The sequence below is a fragment of the Chanos chanos genome, chromosome 7 (genome assembly GCF_902362185.1).
Source record: "Chanos chanos chromosome 7, fChaCha1.1, whole genome shotgun sequence".
NCBI lineage: Eukaryota > Metazoa > Chordata > Actinopteri > Gonorynchiformes > Chanidae > Chanos > Chanos chanos.
This window is the reverse complement of record NC_044501.1, coordinates 934,087-949,356: the sequence shown is the minus strand read 5'-3', so window position 1 is coordinate 949,356 and position 15,270 is coordinate 934,087. Positions and strand designations below refer to the sequence as shown.

The 15,270-nt window shown below is 43.8% G+C and overlaps 2 protein-coding genes across 2 annotated transcripts; one reads left to right on the top strand and one right to left on the bottom strand.

Annotated features, from left to right (window-relative positions):
- Positions 1 to 1,358: 1,358 nt before the first annotated feature.
- Positions 1,359 to 6,206, bottom strand: ubl5 (ubiquitin like 5). Its single transcript, XM_030780255.1, has 5 exons — positions 6,149 to 6,206; positions 5,326 to 5,396; positions 3,659 to 3,742; positions 1,819 to 1,856; positions 1,359 to 1,615 (listed from the first exon to the last, which is right to left on the bottom strand). Exons 2-5 carry the CDS (start codon positions 5,379 to 5,381, stop codon positions 1,572 to 1,574), a joined length of 222 nt encoding a protein of 73 aa, XP_030636115.1. The 5' UTR covers positions 5,382 to 5,396; positions 6,149 to 6,206; the 3' UTR covers positions 1,359 to 1,571.
- Positions 6,207 to 6,985: 779 nt separating this feature from the next.
- On the top strand, positions 6,986 to 11,547 carry pin1 (peptidylprolyl cis/trans isomerase, NIMA-interacting 1). Its single transcript, XM_030780154.1, has 4 exons — positions 6,986 to 7,114; positions 8,085 to 8,285; positions 8,481 to 8,591; positions 11,055 to 11,547. The coding sequence occupies exons 1-4, from the start codon at positions 7,057 to 7,059 to the stop codon at positions 11,162 to 11,164; spliced, it is 480 nt and encodes a 159-aa protein (XP_030636014.1). The 5' UTR covers positions 6,986 to 7,056; the 3' UTR covers positions 11,165 to 11,547.
- Positions 11,548 to 15,270: the final 3,723 nt, after the last annotated feature.

The window sequence follows — 15,270 nt, the reverse complement described above, 5'->3', positions numbered from 1 at the left end:
TCCTCTGACCTTCCCCGAGTAACAGCTGGACTGAACCAATCATTCACTGAGATCTTTAGCCTTAGAGCGTTAGCAATACTAGTCCTTAATTCAACTCCCTTTGATTCAGAATCACTGAATCTCTTCTGAACTGAATCGTTCATTCACTGAGTCGTTTACAGTAAAAGCCATCTCAGCCTTGACACACTCTCCACTTCACTTTGAACCCTGATTCACACTCATGCACGCTCCATGTTCTTGTTGTTGCTATAGTAGTTGTTGTTGTTGTTGTTTTTGTGAGCAGAAGAGGCGGGGCTAGACTCGCTGATTGACAGGTTCCAACTTTGTTTGTCGTGGATCTGCGACTGATGCTTTGCTGCCGCCTGTCAAACCAAAGCGACCCGCAGACAATCACTTCCGGGTGGACTGTGCAAGCGTTCGCCTCCTGTTCTCTCTGCTCAGTGCGCCGGGGATGACTGGCATTCTGATCCACATTGGCTGTCTGTTTTTGTAGTTTTTAACTTCACACTTCAACCTGAAGGACTACAGTTACAGCCCAGGGCTGCATCGGTAAAGCTCCGGGGTCATATGTAAATGAGCTTAGGTCATATGTAAATGAGTTTAGGTCATATGCAAATGAAACTAGATAATATGTAAATTATTGAAAGCCGTTTTCCTGCTCTGACATGTTTTGGTTTTCCCTTGGCTCACTCATAAATGTGTGTTGGTACCAGCAGAGGGAGACAGAGAGCTGCCCTCCTGTCTTCACTGGGACTCTGTGTGTTAGAATGATGAAAATGATTCCTTATCTTCAGTCAGCTTGTCTGTCTCATTTCATGTCCTTTTCAGCGATTAAAAAAACAAAAGAATTTTCCCAAGGGCAGAGAAATTTCACTGTGAAAAACTGATTTACTGAAAAAGCTTGTGGCAGACTGATCTACTGACAGTACATAAACTTCAGTTTGTATGTGTGATTTGGGACGAATGGCACAAGGCACATGGCATGGCCGCAAAGAAAAAATATTCTTTTCAATTTTTAAGCCTTTTTTTGACGTCATAGAGGATAGATTTGCAGGAGATAGATTTGCTGGTTAGCTGACATGTCAGGTCTGTGTATGTGCGTTCCACTGAGGACGCTGGACCGGCTAGTTCCACAGTAAAAGACTTTTTTTTTTTTTTTTTACATTTTCAGTAGATTTTTAAGAGGAAACTAGGGACATGTTTGTGACTTTAAAAATGAATGTGATCCAAGTTTGTTTTTTGTTTTTTGACCACTGTGAGGTTGACTTTGCTATGCCCCTAATAAATAAATAAACAAACAAAGGCTTAGAGTACATAAATATGAATTTTATTTTCCAAATAATATCAAAACAGAAAGAGAATCATCTCAAAACAAAAAAACATTTGACTCCAGACAACAATCAAGATCTAACAATTTCCAGACAACCTTTGAGCATGAGTAGACGCATGGTGTGTGTGTGTGTGTGTGTGTGTGTGTGTGTGTGTGTGTGTGTGAGAGAGCGCTATGTTGTCAGAGAGTCACACAGGACATGGGCGCTGTAGAAATCTGGAAGAAAGCTCCTCTCTGCCTCCTACTGGTAATACAGCTCCAAATTCATCCCATCATGAATCTCATCTTATGGCAAAGGGTCAAGATTCAATCACAGACATTTTGGCTCAAAGACACAAACCAGTTTCATAATAGGCCCCTAAGGTATAGATACACTGATCACATGGTGCCATACTGGCTGAAAATCGACCAGTGACATGTTCTGTCCTGTTCAAACAATGAAACTGTTCATGATAAGGTTGACAGTGTGTGAGAATGGTAAAGGATACAGTCTCCCAGAGAAACGTGGTCCTTGAAGATGGTGTACCTGAGGGATGAGAGAACATCAGAGACATATTGTGACTGGCCATGTTATACACGCACACACACACACACACGCATCTAGTTCATTCAGTATAGCTGTCCTCCCAGCATACACACACACACACACACACACACCACACACCTACGCTAGGACTGTGCAATATGGCCAAAATCTCATATCGAGATACAGGTCATTTCATATCCCGACAACAATACAAATCACGATATAGCACATTTTCTGGAAAATCAATGAATATACAGTTGATATAAAACGATCACATGGAAAGGCCCATTTCTTATTACATTTTGAATTCTATACTCCACAAATAAAAGTACAACAGAGTATTAGGGCCACACTGAGGGAAAAAAATCTGAGATTTCAAGAATAAAATCATAATATTGCGAGAATAATGTCGTAATTTTAGGCTGTGTGTTAGAGTGGAGATATCAGATGAGCAGCCTGCCACCTGCATTAAAACGAGAAACGTGGAGCATCCTGAGTTATACTTCAGCATAAGTTTCACAAATAACAAAACACTTCATCTTTAAGCACATCAGCACCACATTATCATAAGTATCAGGGCCTTGAAAAGATCGTGCAAGAAACTGTGTCTATTCCGAAGAAAGAACCACATGGACTTGGAGGAAATTGCCATGAGAATAAAGTTGTAATTTTATGAGAAAAAAGTGATAACATTCAGACAATAAAGTGCCAATTTCAGGCTACGTGTTGTCTCACAGGGGAAATATCAGAAGAGCAGCATGTGGCAATGTGCTGCTGATGTGCCAAAAGGTAGCCCCTCTTTCAGGTACCAAACCTCGTCCCTGTGACAGAGGTAGCCCCTCTTTCAGGTACCAAACCTCGTCCCTGTGACAGAGGTAGCCCCTCTTTCAGGTACCAAACCTCGTCCCTGTGACAGAGGTAGCCCCTCTTTCAGGTACCAAACCTCGTCCCTGTGACAGAGGTAGCCCCTCTTTCAGGAACCAAACCTCGTCCCTGTGACAGAGGTAGCCCCTCTTTCAGGAACCAAACCTCGTCCCTGTGACAGAGGTAGCCCCTCTTTCAGGAACCAAACCTCGTCCCTGTGACAGAGGTAGCCCCTCTTTCAGGAACCAAACCTCGTCCCTGTGACAGAGGTAGCCCCTCTTTCAGGAACCAAACCTCGTCCCTGTGACAGAGGTAGCCCCTCTTTCAGGTACCAAACCTCGTCCCTGTGACAGAGGTAGCCCCTCTTTCAGGAACCAAACCTCGTCCCTGTGACAGAGGTAGCCCCTCTTTCAGGAACCAAACCTCGTCCCTGTGACAGAGGTAGCCCCTCTTTCAGGAACCAAACCTCGTCCCTGTGACAGAGGTAGCCCCTCTTTCAGGTACCAAACCTCGTCCCTGTGACAGAGGTAGCCCCTCTTTCAGGAACCAAACCATAAACACTGACAGTAGGCATGCCTGTGAGACATTCACTGAGCCAGCTCATGAACTACAGTCCTCACAGCTGTGATTCTGCCTGTATCCAGGAGCAGCTCAGTGAGGCAGCTAGCATCAGGATAGCCTCTATTACAGATTTATTCAAGAGAGGTTCAGTGGGCTGGCTAACATTAACATAGCCACGGGCGCTGGAAATACAGAGGATCCCCCCCCCCCCCACTATTGGCAGATTCACCTCCCCCAAACAACATAGTTATACTTACATAGTATTTAATGTATAGAATTCCCTGAGAGTTTGGCAGAGTGATAGAGTTATGTTTATACAGTAATTAACACAGGCTCAATAAGGCCAAACTAGCCAAACACTCAAACTCAACACTCACCATTTTTTCAGGACGATCTTGTCCCATCGGGTGCCAGTCTGGGCAGCTATCAGTTTCTTCAGATCTCCAATAGTGTCCTCTGAGCTACACACCGAGTCAAGACTTCACAACTTTCAACCAGTCAGGACTAAACTGCATCACACTGCACACTGAGTCAGGACTAAACTGCATCACACTGCACACTGAGTCAGGACTAAACTGTACAACACTGCACACTGAGTCAGGACTAAACTGTATCACACTGCACACTGAGTCAGGACTAAACTGCATCACACTGCACACTGAGTCAGGACTAAACTGTACAACACTGCACACTGAGTCAGGACTAAACTGTATCACACTGCACACTGAGTCAGGACTAAACTGCATCACACTGCACACTGAGTCAGGACTAAACTGTACAACACTGCACACTGAGTCAGGACTAAACTGTAACACACTGCACACTGAGTCAGGACTAAACTGTAACACACTGCACACTGAGTCAGGACTAAACTGTATCACACTGCACACTGAGTCAGGACTAAACTGCATCACACTGCACACTGAGTCAGGACTAAACTGTATCACACTGCACACTGAGTCCGGACTAAACTGTGTAACATTGTACACTGAGTCAGGACTAAACTGCATCACACTGCACACTGAGTCAGGACTAAACTGCATCACACTGCACACTGAGTCAGGACTAAACTGTAACACACTGCACACTGAGTCAGGACTAAACTGTATCACACTGCACACTGAGTCCGGACTAAACTGTGTAACATTGTACACTGAGTCCGGACTAAACTGTGTAACATTGTACACTGAGTCAGGACTAAACTGCATCACACTGCACACTGAGTCAGGACTAAACTGTAACACACTGCACACTGAGTCAGGACTAAACTGTATCACACTGCACACTGAGTCCGGACTAAACTGTGTAACATTGTACACTGAGTCCGGACTAAACTGTGTAACATTGTACACTGAGTCCGGACTAAACTGTGTAACATTGTACACTGAGTCCGGACTAAACTGTGTAACATTGTACACTGAGTCAGGACTAAACTGTGTAACATTGTACACTGAGTCCGGACTAAACTGTGTAACATTGTACACTGAGTCCGGACTAAACTGTGTAACATTGTACACTGAGTCCGGACTAAACTGTGTAACATTGTACACTGAGTCCGGACTAAACTGTGTAACATTGTACACTGAGTCAGGACTAAACTGTAACACACTGCACACTGAGTCAGGACTAAACTGTATCACACTGCACACTGAGTCAGGACTAAACTGTGTAACACTGTACACTGAGTCCGGACTAAACTGTATAACATTGTACACTGAGTCAGGACTAAACTGTAACACACTGCACTGAAACACTGCACTGACAATACTATACGTCCTCCTCAAAATGACCAATCCATTAACAAACTGAACTTTGTCTCTAACCTGTTACTCTCATCTGATTCTCAGCTGAGGTGTCTGACGTCAAACAGGATAGAATATCAATATCCATGAATTATGACTGACCCACTGACTGCCGGAATAGAATAGTACTTACATTCAGCGCCACTGCAAAGCTAGTGTTTAAAACCGAGTCAAAATTTCGGAAACGTCGTATTTCTTTGATTAAAACAGCTTTGTTGACCTGAGACACTCACAAAGGATACTTGCACTTGACTCGGACTTTCTTCCCGAGTCGGTCATTACACACCACTTCAATCATCTCTGCAGAACGAGGCTGTGACGTAAGAAAGAAAACAACAAAGAAAACTCTGGTTAAAATATGGATTTTTCCCAACGATTAATTAATTATGAAATCATGCCACTGCTGGTTACAGCAACAAAAAAAGTGCCTGAAAACATACCAACAAGACGTACGGTGCTCGCTTACACTGAGCACGCGACAGTTAATACAGCATCTGTGTGTGTGTGTGTGTGTGTGTGTGTGTGTGTGTGTGTGTGTGTGTGTGTTGGGGGGGGGGGGGGGGGGGGGGGGGGGGGTAGTAAGTGAAACTTTGTTACGCTACACATAAAACAGGACTGGCTGGTCTTAATGAAGTTAAATTAAGGATAATCACTCGTCAAAACAGCAGACAGCTGTTGCGCACTATAAACCTGCGCGTTAATTACCGCTTCGTTAACCTGATAGCACAGTCACATTGCGAAGTGCAGGCGAGCCCGCATGTACTCTTTAGTACTAGAATTTATTGATGTCTAACAAACAAATAGTTATTTTAAACTCAGTGGGGGTTTCTAAGATGGTTAGATAATATCGTTTATTACCACCGGTAGTTACGTAGTTACTTGCTAACTATTAGCTAACTGCCTGTTTAGACTATTAGTTACCATTCGCAGCTTGCTAACCAGCATAGACTATACTGCCTAATGTGTGCTTAGCGTTGAAAATTCTAGAAATACAAACTCGGTAATCTTACAGTAGATACTGTATAGCTGCGAAAACCTCCGAGGACAGATAAATGTAAACATTACCCTTTGAGAGTTGTTGATCCCTCCAAATAAGACGCGAGTCGTTCAAGCACTATCTAGCACATACGGCTGATCTAACAGCGTTACAATTATTGACCAATGAATCCCTTACAATTTTGATTGACAATACAAATTGCCCAATGAAATGCCAACTTTACTATGTAGGGTACACCCTTTAGTGCTGTCAGTCGTAGTCAGCTGTCGTGAAATTGAAGTGTCGTGATTTTTCTAGAAAGGTGGTGACGGTAAATTTGTAGTCATGAACCGAATAACGCTAGACCAGTAAATAAGACTAAAACAACTACCCATCTTCTTTATTTAATTGATTTCTATTACAAAATAGTGGACGTCCCAGAAAGCGGGTTTAGTGAAAACTTAGGGTAAAGAGTAAATCTCCTGCTATTAGGTTTACTACTTGATCTGAGTTAACTAACGAAACCCGCTTTCTGGAAAACCCCCCTGGTTAAGATGGGCTGTATTTGTTTTTTATGCACGATAAACAGTCAGTGCTACATGGCACGAGACTGGAGCTGGGGTGAGAGCAGCGTGTATTTGTAGAGGCTCCCCGTGAGAACGCATCATAATATTCAATCTCTCTTTAAACCAATACCATATGAGCAACTGAATTTTGCTCAAAGCCCTAAACGTGCTAAAGCCATCAAACCATATTCTTAACGCTGGAGTTTTCATGCAATCATTATCCCTCCTGTGTATTATTCCAACATTATCGAAAGACATTTGTGGCAGTGAAGACATACGCATTTGTTGGACCCCGCCCACTGTATGAGGAACTTTCTCGTTGTAACACAGTGTAGTTCGCTGTCTGGTCTTTCTCTACTATCTGTGGCGCAGTATCACAAGAGAAGGGAGTACAAGCTAACCGCTTGCATCACACATTTCCAAGAAAAAAAATGTCAGACGAGGAGAAGCTACCGTCCGGATGGGAGAAACGCATGAGCCGCAGTTCAGGTAGTTTGCTGGAGAAATGCGAAACATGTAGAGTGTTCATTTTAGTTCTGTATGGCATAACTCCCCCACAGCTGAATGCGATTCTTTGGGCTAGCCGGCGGTTTGTACTCAAACCGACGGAGCTGTGGGCTTTACCAGCTATTAGTCATCACATTACAGTATAAACAGCATAACGTAATTCATATGAAGTGCACTGCATGTTCCTCATCGCAGCACACACCCCCATGAGCTGCGACCTGAAAACTCCTGTTAGCCTGTCATGCTAGCCGCCAAGGCAAGCTGCATAGCTCAGATAGCCAAGCTAATCAAGCCTCGAAAGAAATGGGTGCATTGCCACCAGTAAGCAACTGTTTATGCGATACGATTAAGGCAAAAATCATGCCCGTCCGCTTCGTAAACGAGTCCTTCGCCAACACCTTTGGTACTTCTTCCTATGTTTTGCGTTAGAGATCTGCGTAGACCGCCAGGTTCAGTCTACTGGAACCGATGGGCCCAGTGTGTGTGTGTATATCTATACATATATGTGTGTGTGTGTGTGTGTGTATTCCTTTGCCTTTGCCATGTGGCGCCAGAAATCTTCCCAGTTAACGCCAGAGTGTGGCGCAATTCTCCGAGTTACATTACACGACATGTAGTATTCTTATAATGAACATGAGGAAATAATTGCGTTTGTGTGAAGAATTCCTCTAAAAAAAAAAAAAAAAAGCACATTTCGCACACATAATTGCAACTGTTCATCACCTGTAGGATTTCTTTACGGGCGACTCATACAACATTACTAGATCAAGATGCCCCGTATTACTGGTGACTTCACGTGGCCATATACTTTGTCTTCTTCGTTTTCTTGTCACGTCATTGTTGTGTTATTAATTTGTCTCAGGGTGTGAGATATAGGCTGTTTAAAGACAGGAACTTTTTCCCAACGCATGTTGAACTCTGCCGAACATCTGTCTGCCCACCTCTTCCTCAGGCAGGGTGTATTACTTCAACCACATCACAAACGCGAGCCAGTGGGAGCGCCCGGTCGCTTCAGGGGACAGTCGAGGGGACGAGCCGGAAAAGGTGCGCTGCTCTCATTTGTTGGTCAAACACAATCAGTCGCGACGACCGTCGTCATGGCGAGAGGAGAAGATCACCCGGACCAAGGAAGAGGCACTGCAGCTGATTCAGAGTGAGTGCCTGGATTTCTGTGTGTGTGTGTGTGTGTGTGTTATCACACAGAGAAAGTTCTCAGACAATCTGTTCTCATGGGAGAGTAAATGCTCAGATTTTGCTGTGTGTGTCTGTATGCATGCATGTGTGTCTCTTTGTTCTGATAATATCCTGAAAGTACAGAATGACCAATGTGTGTTTGTGTGTGTGTTAGAGTACATTGAGCAGATTAAATCTGGTGAGGAGAGATTCGAGGCTCTGGCGTCTAAGTACAGTGACTGCAGTTCTGCGAAGAACGAAGGAGATCTGGGTCTTTTTGGCAGAGGTAAGGTGGAATCATATGAAACTCAAGCACCATCCACAAACAGATGAGAACCCATTAGAACCCACATCATACACTATGTCACACCATGCAGGCAGAGTGACCGGAGTGGGCAGAGTGACTGGAGAGTGACTGGATTGTGACTGGAGTGGGCAGAGTGACTGGAGTGGGCAGAGTGACTGGAATGTGACTGGAGTGGGCAGAGTGACTGGAGTGGGCAGAGTGACTGGAGAGTGACTTGAGTGTGACTGGAGTGGGCAGAGTGACTGGAGAGTGACTGGGGTGGGCAGAGTGACTGGAGAGTGACTGGAGTGGGCAGAGTGACTGGAGAGTGACTGGAGAGTGACTGGAGTGGGCAGAGTGACTGGAGAGTGACTGGTTTTAATTATATCCACGATATGCTCTTCAGTATTGTGATACTGAGGTGCTGTACACTGTAGTATTATAAGAGTACTGCTGTCAAGGCTGACACAGTGCTCCCTAACTTACTTCTTTACTTCATCAGGAATTGACCAGACAGACATCAGGTTGTGCTCTGTTAAACCAAACGGTGTGTTTAGCAAGTGTTCAAGACTGAAGGGAGATATCCAATTGGCTGAGAGCAGTGTGGTTAGTTAGTGCTCTAAGATGAGTGGTGATATCTTATTGGCTGAGAGCAGTGTGGTTAGTTAGTGCTCTAAGATGAGTGGTGATATCTTATTGGCTGAGAGCAGTGTGGTTAGTTAGTGCTCTAAGATGAGTGGTGATATCTTATTGGCTTAGGGCACTGTCTTGGGAGGTGTTCTGCAGCAGTGATGATATTCACGTTACCAACTGTTAAAGACACAATAAGCTCCAACGCTAAATAGAAGAGGGCCTGTGTGTGTGTCCAGGAAGAGGAAACAATAAGCACAACCAAAAGGTTGTGACCAAACGCCCCTGACTCCAACCCCCTGTTAACCAGGACAGTTGGTATCCTCCCTGACTCCAACCCCCTGTTAACCAGGACAGTTGGTATCCTCCCTGACTTAAATCCCCCTGTTAACCAGGACAGTTGGTATCCTCCCTGACTTAAATCACCCTGTTAACCAGGACAGTTGGTATCCTCCCTGACTTAAATCCCCCTTCTTAATCCCAGAGATTCATGTTATAGTCACACCTGTCTTAGGGTCTTATGCTTTAGTCTCACCTGTCTCAGGTACTCATGTTACAGCCTCACCTGTCTCAGGTACTCATGTTACAGCCTCACCTGTCTCAGGTACTCATGTTATAGTCTCACCTGTCACAGGTACTCATGTTATACTCTTACCTGTCTCAGGTACTCATGTTACAGCCTCACCTGTCTCAGGTACTCATGTTATAGCCTCACCTGTCTCAGGTACTCATGTTATAGTCTCACCTGTCTCAGGTACTCATGTTATAGTCTCACCTGTCTCAGGTACTCATGTTACAGCCCCACCTGTCTCAGGTACTCATGTTATACTCTTACCTGTCTCAGGTACTCATGTTATAGTCTCACCTTTCTCAGGTACTCATGTTATAGCCTCACCTGTCTCAGGTACTCATGTTATACTCTTACCTGTCTCAAGTACTCATGTTACAGCCTCACCTGTCTCAGGTACTCATGTTATAGCCTCACCTGTCTCAGGTACTCATGTTAAAACCTCACCTGTCTCAGGTACTCATGTTATAGTCTCACCTGTCTCAGGTACTCATGTTATAACCTCACCTGTCTCAGGTACTCATGTTATAGTCTCACCTGTCACAGGTACTCATGTTATACTCTTACCTGTCTCAGGTACTCATGTTACAGCCTCACCTGTCTCAGGTACTCATGTTATAGCCTCACCTGTCTCAGGTACTCATGTTAAAGTCTCACCTGTCTCAGGTACTCATGTTATAGTCTCACCTGTCTCAGGTACTCATGTTATACTCTTACCTGTCATAGGTACTCGTGTTATAGCTTCACCTGTCTCATGGACTCATGTTATAGTCTCACCTGTCTCAGGTACTCATGTTATAGTCTCACCTGTCTCAGGTACTCATGTTACAGCCTCACCTGTCTCAGGTACTCATGTTATAACCTCACCTGTCTCAGGTACTCATGTTATAGTCTCACCTGTCACAGGTACTCATGTTATAGTCTCACCTGTCTCAGGTACTCATGTTACAGTCTCACCTGTCTCAGGTACTCATGTTATACTCTTACCTGTCATAGGTACTCGTGTTATAGCTTCACCTGTCTCAGGTACTCATGTTATAACCTCAACTGTCTCAGGTACTCATGTTAAAGTCTCACCTGTCTCAGGTACTCATGTTATAGTCTCACCTGTCTCAGGTACTCATGTTATACTCTTACCTGTCTCAGGTACTCATGTTATAGCTTCACCTGTCTCAGGTACTCATGTTATACTCTTACCTGTCTCAGGTACTCATGTTATAGTCTCACCTGTCTCAGGTATGGACCCTCCTGTCTGTCTTTTTCAGGTCAGATGCAGAAGCCGTTTGAGGATGCATCCTTCGCTCTCAAAGTTGGGGACATGAGTGGTCCTGTGTTCACTGACTCTGGTGTCCACATTATTCTACGCACTGGATAACAGAATGCCCCCCCCCCCCCCCCTGCTCCTACAGTCCATTCACCTCACTCGCTCATGTGATCCATAAACCCTCTCATGAATATGGCTGTTTCAGATACACTGCACGTTAGTTAACATTCACACAACCAATATCTAACATCTGCACAACATTCCCTTAGCATTCTGGCAGTGTTCTCTTTGGGTTTCCCTCTTCCTGCCCTCGTTTGAGTGCCTCTGTTTAAACCAATCACAGGGGAATAGTTACTGTATCATCCACTCCACCCTGGATTGTGGGATCAGGTTATGATATCATCGGCTCATGGCCCCACCCCTCGGGACGACATCATCAACCCACTACGACACGTCTGCAGTGTGGCTTACAATAAAGATATGATCAATGGGGATTTGTGATGTCGTGTGCATTTTTCATTAAGCAGCACTATTTAACTCTATGTCTGTGTGTGTGTGTGTGTGCGTGCGTGTGTGCGTGCGTGCGTGCGTGCGTGCGTGCATGCGTGCGTGTGTGCGCACGCAACGGGTCTTCTGTGTCGAATGTCTACCTCTAGATCCCTGAGAATGTTAGAGCAGCACATGGCTGAAGGTGGTGTTAGTGAGAATGTTAGAGCAGCACATGGCTGAAGGTGGTGTTGGCGGGCTGTTAGAGCAGCACATGGCTGAAGGTGGTGTTGGCGGGCTGTTAGAGCAGGCTGTGTAGAGAGGGTCGTCACAGCTGGCTCTCTGCCCAGAGGGCGGAGATGATGGAGAGGGTGGAGGAATGGAGAGAGGGGTCACACTTCCCTTTCTCCTTAGCAAAGCACAGACCACTGTGACCTTTTTTCTTTGATACTGCACACTACCGTCGATTGCCTGAGATGAGAGAAATGATGGCATTTGCACATTATGGGCCTGCAGGTCAGATCAGCTCTGGCTCAGACGCGTGGCAGGGGTGGCACTGTCGCCTGGATGGGTGGAGATACAGGTGGATCTGGCGCGGAGTCAGCAGCTATGTGAGGGGCCCAGATAAAGCTGACACAAATGGAACCTTGACACCGGTCAAGATGAAAACAGCTGATGTGCCCGAAGACAGTTTTTTTCCCAGTATTGCACACGGATGTTTTTGCAAACTCTCTGTTATCAGAACATAAGATAATTCTCTTTCTGTTTTGAGATGTTTGACACAGTAGCTGTAAATGAATTTATTGTTGCATTGTCCACAGAAAGAAGTTCATAGGTCAAAGGTACACCAGATGTCCGTCTGGTTTGTCTCAGATTGGTGCTATAATAACAGTCGGGTAAAATCATTTAATATTTAATATTTATTAATAAGTTTAATCTTTTTTGGGACCGCCATTCCTGTGGCTGGGATGGTTTTTGTCTCAGAGGTCTGGGTGCATGTATTCTGGCAGAAAACATTTCCTACACTGTATTAAACTACACCCACAGATGACTCACAATGAAACCCAACCCCTGTAACACGACCCCAAATGACCCAGAATCAACAAACAGCCCGCTGACCCGCCTCACCTCTCGGGTCCCACACACCACTATTATCCCAAACCCTATACATAGCCCTTATCCTTATTTTCACTGTACATGTTACCCTATACATAGCCCTTATCTTTATTCTCACTGTACATGTTACCCTATACATAACCCTTATCTCTTTATTCTCACTGGACATGTTACCCTATACATAGCCCTTATCTCTTTATTCTCACTGGACATGTTACCCTATACATAGCCCTTATCTTTATTCTCACTGTACATGTTACCCTATACATAACCCTTATCTTTATTCTCACTGGACATGTTACCCTATACATAGCCCTTATCCTTATTCTCACTGGACATGTTACCCTATACATAGCCCTTATCTTTATTCTCACTGGACATGTTACCCTATACATAGCCCTTATCTTTATTCTCACTGGACATGTTACCCTATACATAGCCCTTATCTTTATTCTCACTGGACATGTTACCCTATACATAGCCCTTATCTTTATTCTCACTGGACATGTTACCCTATACATAGCCCTTATCCTTATTCTCACTGGACATGTTACCCTATACATAACCCTTATCTCTTTATTCTCACTGGACATGTTACCCTATACATAGCCCTTATCTCTTTATTCTCACTGTACATGTTACCCTATACATAACCCTTATCTCTTTATTCTCACTGGACATGTTACCCTATACATAGCCCTTATCTCTTTATTCTCACTGCACATGTTACCCTATACATAGCCCTTATCCTTATTCTCACTGTACATGTTACCCTATACATAGCCCTTATCTTTATTTTCACTGGACATGTTACCCTATACATAACCCTTATCTTTATTCTCACTGGACATGTTACCCTATACATAGCCCTTATCTCTTTATTCTCACTGGACATGTTACCCTATACATAGCCCTTATCTTTATTCTCACTGGACATGTTACCCTATACATAGCCCTTATCCTTATTCTCACTGGACATGTTACCCTATACATAACCCTTATCTCTTTATTCTCACTGGACATGTTACCCTATACATAGCCCTTATCTCTTTATTCTCACTGGACATGTTACCCTATACATAGCCCTTATCTTTATTCTCACTGGACATGTTACCCTATACATAGCCCTTATCTCTTTATTCTCACTGGACATGTTACCCTATACATAGCCCTTATCCTTATTCTCACTGGACATGTTACCCTATACATAGCCCTTATCCTTATTCTCACTGGACATGTTACCCTATACATAGCCCTTATCTTTATTCTCACTGGACATGTTACCCTATACATAGCCCTTATCTTTATTCTCACTGTACATGTTACCCTATACATAGCCCTTATCCTTATTCTCACTGGACATGTTACCCTATACATAGCCCTTATCTTTATTCTCACTGGACATGTTACCCTATACATAGCCCTTATCTCTTTATTCTCACTGGACATGTTACCCTGTACATAGCCCTTATCCTTATTCTCACTGGACATGTTACCCTATACATAACCCTTATCTTTATTCTCACTGTACATGTTACCCTATACATAGCCCTTATCCTTATTCTCACTGGACATGTTACCCTATACATAGCCCTTATCTCTTTATTCTCACTGGACATGTTACCCTATACATAGCCCTTATCTCTTTATTCTCACTGGACATGTTACCCTATACATAGCCCTTATCCTTATTCTCACTGGACATGTTACCCTATACATAACCCTTATCTTTATTCTCACTGTACATGTTACCCTATACATAGCCCTTATCCTTATTCTCACTGGACATGTTACCCTATACATAACCCTTATCTTTATTCTCACTGTACATGTTACCCTATACATAGCCCTTATCTCTTTATTCTCACTGGACATGTTACCCTATACATAACCCTTATCTTTATTCTCACTGGACATGTTACCCTATACATAGCCCTTATCCTTATTCTCACTGTACATGTTACCATATACATAGCCCTTATCTTTATTCTCACTGGACATGTTACCCTATACATAGCCCTTATCTCTTTATTCTCACTGGACATGTTACCCTATACATAGCCCTTATCTCTTTATTCTCACTGGACATGTTACCCTATACATAGCCCTTATCCTTATTCTCACTGGACATGTTACCCTATACATAGCCCTTATCTTTATTCTCACTGGACATGTTACCCTATACATAGCCCTTATCTTTATTCTCACTGGACATGTTACCCTATACATAGCCCTTATCCTTATTCTCACTGTACATGTTACCCTATACATAGCCCTTATCCTTATTCTCACTGGACATGTTACCCTATACATAGCCCTTATCCTTATTCTCACTGGACATGTTACCCTATACATAGCCCTTATCTCTTTATTCTCACTGGACATGTTACCCTATACATAGCCCTTATCCTTATTCTCACTGGACATGTTACCCTATACATAACCCTTATCTTTATTCTCACTGTACATGTTACCCTATACATAGCCCTTATCCTTATTCTCACTGGACATGTTACCCTATACATAGCCCTTATCTCTTTATTCTCACTGGACATGTTACCCTATACATAGCCCTTATCCTTATTCTCACTGGACATGTTACCCTATACATAACC